We start from the raw sequence: 6,000 nt of genomic DNA, 5'->3' as shown, positions 1-6,000 counted from the left end.
GATGAATATTGAGGAGCTGTTCTTCTAACAAAGAAAAATAGAAGGTAAAAGACATATATACGGTCATACTAGCGGATAGTTCTCTAAAAAATGATGAGTTATCCATGATGATAAAAAAATAATACTCTATGAAATGAAATTTAAATTTTTTTGATTCTATTTTTTATTGTCAGAGTGAACAGAGAATTGATTTAAAGCAGAAAAAATTATTATCTCTCAAAAAATAATTTATTATAAATTTAAATATATTATGCACTTGATCAAAGAAATTAGTGTGAATTCGACTGCAATTAAGCTTTTTATTTATCAAATTTTAAATAAAAGTGAGTCGAAATATAAAATAATTTTTTTTTATAAATTTTCCTACAAACAAATATTGAAAAAAAAAAGTCTCATTAAGCTTAAAATCAATTTTTCATCACATAAGCCCTTATACTTTCCTAATTAAGTCTAACCAAATTTATACTTAATAAAATAATAATTTTTTATTAAAAATAATAATTTTAACATTAAATAATTTTTATCTATATATTTTAAATTTTTTTAATTTAAAAAATAATATTTTATTATTAAAAAAATTATATTTTATTAAATATAAATTTATTCGATCTTATCAAAAATTATAATTACTTATTTAACTCTAAACTTAATTTTTAAAAACATTATTAGCCTTCCTCGTTAATCATTCACTCTCCCTATAAGATGCACAGATACCCAAAGGGCAGAGATCCAAGAACTCATTTCAATCTAAATTCCTGTTGAGTTTTAAGTCTTTTCTTTTTCGCTTTTTGGATTCAATTCTGGTCCAAAAATGCCTCTAGGTGTTGAAGTCCTACTTGTTGGTGCTAAGGGTCTTGAAAACACTGATTTTCTCAGTAAGTTCAAATATATCTCGAAAAAATTTTTCGTTGTTTATTTGTTTGTTGATTATAAAATTGAGATGTGGGTTTTCAATAATGAGATCATTATGTCCATAATGAGTGATGTTAATAGATATTCATAAGCCTCTTTCTCTTTTATTTGTTCTACCTTTTTGTGTGTTGTTCTTGATCTGTAATTTTCTTTACATCGACCATTTTCCTTGTAGCTGAATCAATCGCTTTGGCCTACCAGTGGAATGTTGTTTAGGTGTTTTTCCCCCCCTAATAATAATAATTCTGGATTGATTTTTGACGAGGTTAAAATTCTTATGTGAGCAGATGGCGTGGACCCTTATGTCGTCCTCACTTGCCGTACCCAGGAGCAGAAAAGCAGTGTTGCTTCAGGTATTTATGTCTCTAATCGCTCTGAATTCTTAGCTGCATTTCTAATTTTTACTTATCAGATTAGATTAGAAAAGATCAAGTAATATGTTAATACTTGCTTTGGTGTGGTAAGCACAAGAGATTATTGGCAAAACTATGCCTTCAATATGTATGCAATTGGCCTTGCAGTCAAGTGGAGCGTTTGTACCCAAGATGGAGATCATACCCTTCTCCTTAAAATTTCTGTTGTGCAAAAGAAAAGTTATACAATTTTGTGCAATATTGACAAATATAAAATCCTACAGGGAAAGGGAGTGAACCAGAATGGAATGAGAATTTCTTATTTGAGGTATCAGATGGTGACACAGAACTCACATTGAAAATCATGGACAGTGATGTTGGTGCTGCAGATGATTTTGTTGGAGAAGCAACGTGAGTGCAAGTTCCCCATCTATATGTAACAAATTAGAATCTTCATAAATTCGGTTGAATTTTCTATGCAACACTGAAAATATAAAATATTGATTACGGGTTCTGTGATCCATTCAGCATTCCACTTGAGCCATTGTTTTTGGAAGGGAACCTCCCATCTACGGCATACAAAGTTGTCAAAGAACAAGAATACAAGGGAGAGATTAGAGTGGGCCTCACCTTCACCCCAGAGGTAATTACTGTGTTTCTACCTAAGCATAAGGAAAAGGGGAAGAGTGTAGGATTATTGAAGATGATTCAGTTGTCGATTACTTTACTCCAAGTTAGCAAATCACGTTAAGTCACTTCTTCTTAGTTTATGTCTTCGTGGACAAACATTGAATCGATAGATAAATATAGTTTTTCTAGTTTTTCCAGGCCGTAATGATAATAGTGTTGTTTCTTATTCCTCATTCTAGTATTGTGAAAACCGTGGTTTCCAGGTAGAGATGGACAACATCGGAGTGGATGGATACAATTTTCAGTTATCTTATTAACTAGCATCTTGGTGTGGAAATGGCAAGGACTGCTTTTGGTTTGGAGATGGCAAAGAGACTCTGTTTTTAACGTCGATGTGTTGTGAGAACTTGTTTTGATGTTGCAAATAATACCGATGTGTTTTAAGAACCTTTTGGTGTTCATTGATTTGGATTTGTGTTTGGCATTAATAATAGTAATTGTTTTTTTTTTTTTTTATATGTCTCAACAATTTTAATTAGAAAGTGTTAAAAAATTTAAATCATATTTTAATTATAAAAACTCTAAAATAATAAAATAATTTTATTTTTCATTCCTATGTCATTTTTTCCCTTCAAAATAATATGGTCAACGAAATCGTTTTCAGTGCAAGCCTTGCTGCTGGCTATATTGAACAATATGGAAAACTTAAGCGAGACAAAGGCATAGGAGTCCTCCATTTCCATGAAGACTGTACAAATGTGTAAAAATACTAAACAATACAAAACTATATAAACTACAAGACTAATAGATTAAGAAAATTATGGTCAAATGCTTCCTGCAAAATCATGAATCCTCTGTTCATTACACACATTGGGAAAATAAATCGTCTGGATCCTTGATGCTTCACTTTAAGAAAAGCAAAAAAAAAAAAAAAAAAAAAAAAAAAGAACTTCGTTTTCTATTCATTGCCGTGAAAATGGAAGAAAGTACAACATGAACATATTGGATTTGGGAAAACTTTCGCACATTTCTCGCCCCTACATCTTCTGAACAAACTACCAAAGTTGAAAGACTATTTTACAACGGTTCAAATTGTATTCAATATCATATTACAAAAGCTAAAATACAACCACAAAGGTTATTGTTGAAAAAGGCTGCGCATTATCACAGATAATTATAATACCTAAACTGGTAACAATTACCTTGACTCTAGGAGTTCACCCTCCCCCGCAGTCCCTTATTCTCCTTCAAGTGTGGCGGTTGTTGAGAACCAATGCTACTGCAACTTGGTAAGCTCAAACTTCCTGACGGCAGGAAGGAAGGATTATTCAAGGGTACTTGTGTCTGGGATGCAAGTTGCTTCTCCGGAGCATCAAAGTGAACTGATATATCAGTTTGAAAAAAGCTGGGTAAGCCAAAATCAGGAAGTGCCAAACTACCATCCTTCAGGGTCTGAGAAGTGTCAACTGGTTGCTGAAAGTAACTTTCCCTCAGGGTTTGAGAAGTGTCAACTTGTTGCTGGAAGTAATCCTCCCTCTGGGTTTGAGAAGCGTCAACTTGTTGCTGGAAGTAAACCCCCTTCTGGGTTTGAGAAGTGTCTACTTGTTGCTGGAAGTAACTCTGAACTGGCAAATTATCATCTATTGGTAATGCACCTGTAAGAGTCTTGAATGCAAATTCAAAGCATGGGTCTGACCAATAATCCCCAAAGGAAAAGTTTAGCTGTAACTCTGGCATGTTGCCATTCTTCTCAATTTCCAACTTCTGTGAATGCTCTTCAGTTGCAGTGCAGTCATCAAGGTGCTTTATCCTCTTATTTGATGGCTCAATTTGAGGTGTAGTTGTTACGTTTGGGGAACAATAATGTGCTTGTGCCTCTTCTGGCCCAGCCTTGAGCTGCTGAGAAGCTCCCACTGCAAACTTGTCCAGAGAAACCACATCCAGAACAGCTTCATCTTTACTAGATTTTTTAGCTGTTCTACCTGTCATTTTAAAAGCACGCACATTGGAGATTGAGCTGCCCATTGGTTCACTTTCAAGCTCTGAAAATTGTTCTGGAGATTGACGAGGCAAATGAAGCTTTGTACTATTTTTGCATTTGCCTGAGTTGATCAGCGTTTTTCCATTGCTACTTCTATCAATTGTTTTCATAAGCGAGTTCCTCTCATGTATGATATCAGAAGCAGGAGTTGAAACCAGCTCATTTTCAGCAGTAATCTCAACCGGTATTTCACCTGTAAGAGTCTTGAATGCAAATTCAAGGCAAGGGTCCGACCAGAACTCCCCAAATGGAGGGATAAGCTGTGGTTCTGAATTCTCATCATTAGTTTTGTCAGTTTCCTGCACTTGCGATTGGTGCTTGGAAACAGCTGTGTCCTGAAAAGACACTTGGTTCTTGACATCAGTCAAAGCATGATTTGGAAACTCAGTTCTAGATTCAGCACCAAGCTGCTGAGATGCTTTTTCTGCCAAAGCATCTGAAGTCAAACCCACAGCTAGGATGGCTTCAGTTTTACAAGATCTTTTTGCATTTTGAAGAGCACGTGCACTGGACCCTGTGTTGGCTACCACCTCAGGTTCAAGACCTGCAATTCGTTTTGAAGACCGACGAGCCAAGTTCATCCCTTTCTTTAGTTTCTTATCACTTGGTTTGCTCAAACCATTCTGTGTTTTTTCTTGGCCCTTCCCTTTCATCCCACTCTGAACATCAGCTTCAGGAGTTAAGAAAGGTCCTTTGTCAGCACTAACCAATTTACATTGATTTAAGTCAGAAACTCTGGCCTTTGGCAGTACAGAATGAGTCTTTTGGCTCTTGTTTGATGGCTTTCGAAGTAAAGGATTATTAGTATTAGCAGCAGCATGATGCAGAAGCTCTGTTATGGGTTCATCCTCCATTTGCTCAGATGTTTTTTCTGCCAAAACATCTGAAGTCAAACCCATAGCACCATTCGGAGACCTAATAGTTTTTGGATTTGGACGAGCCTGCACAATGGACACCAAGTTGACCACTCGCTTGTGTTCAATCTCATCAAGACACTTTGAAGACTGATGAGGCAAGTTAAGCCCTTTATCATTATTGGATTCACTCAAACTATTCTGAGTTTTTCCTTCGTAAATTTTATCCCCTTTTATCCCACTCTCAGGAGAGTTCTGCTCTTGCTTATTACCAGCTTTAGGAATTGCTTGAACAAAGGAACTTGCATTGCCTAAAAGCTCAGGTTCAATCGCAGCTAGTCGCTTCGAAAACCGACGAGGCAAGTCAAGACTTTTCTTGTTACTGAACTTGCTCAAACTATTCTGAGCTTTTCTTTTGCAGCTTTCATCCCTCCTTGTCCCACTCTCAGGCAAGTTCTGCTCTTGCTTTTTATCAGCTTCAGGAAATAAAAGTCCATGTCCACCAACAGGGCTGATGGTTTTGTCTTGGTTTCTCTCAGAAACTTCAGCCTTTGTTTGTGCTGACCATTTTCCATTATAGTTTTCCTTGCATTCAGCTCCATTACCCTCCACATTATCTCTTGGAATCTCTTGTGAAGGTATATCAATTGTGGCAACCGCAGTAAGTGTAGTTACAGTGGATACAGTTTTGCCTCCGCTTTTCTTTAAGGACTCAGCTTCTGAAGATGAAGTGCTGCCCACATCAGAAGTCCCCTTACCTGCATCAGTAAGTTTGTCCACATCAGTGCAGTTGAATTTAGGTATGATTGGCTTATTTCCTCATGACATAGATCATCATTTGGTATAAATAATTAGTACAAATAATCAACTTCGCACCTGAACAAAGCTGTTGCCCAGTAGCAGTGTGCTTTTGTTTCTCCATTTTAGCTTCAGATGATGGCTAACAGAAGGAAAAAACACCAAACTGTGAAAGGGGGGCCAGTGGGTGATTATTACCACTCAAGACATGACAAACTTTAAAGAACCAGCAGTCAATGGAGGTGCAAGCCGCTTCTGGAATGAGCTAGATATAATAATCCCTTTTTTTTTTTTTTTTAAATAACGGCATCCTTTGATGTCTCAAACAAGACTGACAGCACGGAGGCATGGGCTGCGTTGTTCAGAAAATGAACAGACAGAAAAACCAATAAAATTGAACCCTGCTAAAATG

General features: G+C 36.2%; 2 protein-coding genes across 4 annotated transcripts; one reads left to right on the top strand and one right to left on the bottom strand.

Annotated features, from left to right (window-relative positions):
• The first annotated feature begins 629 nt into the window (after positions 1-629).
• On the top strand, positions 630-2,411 carry LOC131176651 (elicitor-responsive protein 3-like). Of its 3 annotated transcripts, XR_009146621.1 has the most exons (6): positions 645-875; positions 1,200-1,265; positions 1,550-1,676; positions 1,794-1,908; positions 2,159-2,316; positions 2,356-2,411. XR_009146621.1 is itself a non-coding variant. In XM_058141725.1 (5 exons), exons 1-5 carry the CDS (start codon positions 703-705, stop codon positions 2,210-2,212), a joined length of 417 nt encoding a protein of 138 aa, XP_057997708.1. In that variant the 5' UTR covers positions 630-702; the 3' UTR covers positions 2,213-2,342. The 3 variants fall into 3 exon arrangements, 2 of the variants coding, with proteins under 2 accessions (XP_057997708.1, XP_057997707.1); XM_058141725.1 differs by lacking the exon at positions 2,356-2,411 and having other exon boundaries at positions 630-757; positions 2,159-2,342; XM_058141724.1 differs by lacking the exon at positions 2,356-2,411 and having other exon boundaries at positions 646-875; positions 2,159-2,342.
• Positions 2,412-2,922: 511 nt separating this feature from the next.
• Positions 2,923-5,770, bottom strand: LOC131176650 (uncharacterized). The gene is made up of 2 exons (XM_058141723.1): positions 5,667-5,770; positions 2,923-5,548 (listed from the first exon to the last, which is right to left on the bottom strand). Exons 1-2 carry the CDS (start codon positions 5,710-5,712, stop codon positions 3,105-3,107), a joined length of 2,490 nt encoding a protein of 829 aa, XP_057997706.1. The 5' UTR covers positions 5,713-5,770; the 3' UTR covers positions 2,923-3,104.
• Positions 5,771-6,000: the final 230 nt, after the last annotated feature.

Source organism: Hevea brasiliensis, unplaced genomic scaffold (genome assembly GCF_030052815.1).
Source record: "Hevea brasiliensis isolate MT/VB/25A 57/8 unplaced genomic scaffold, ASM3005281v1 Scaf212, whole genome shotgun sequence".
Lineage (NCBI taxonomy): Eukaryota > Viridiplantae > Streptophyta > Magnoliopsida > Malpighiales > Euphorbiaceae > Hevea > Hevea brasiliensis.
Note: the sequence above shows the minus strand (reverse complement) of the source record. Positions and strands in the feature narration are given on the sequence as shown.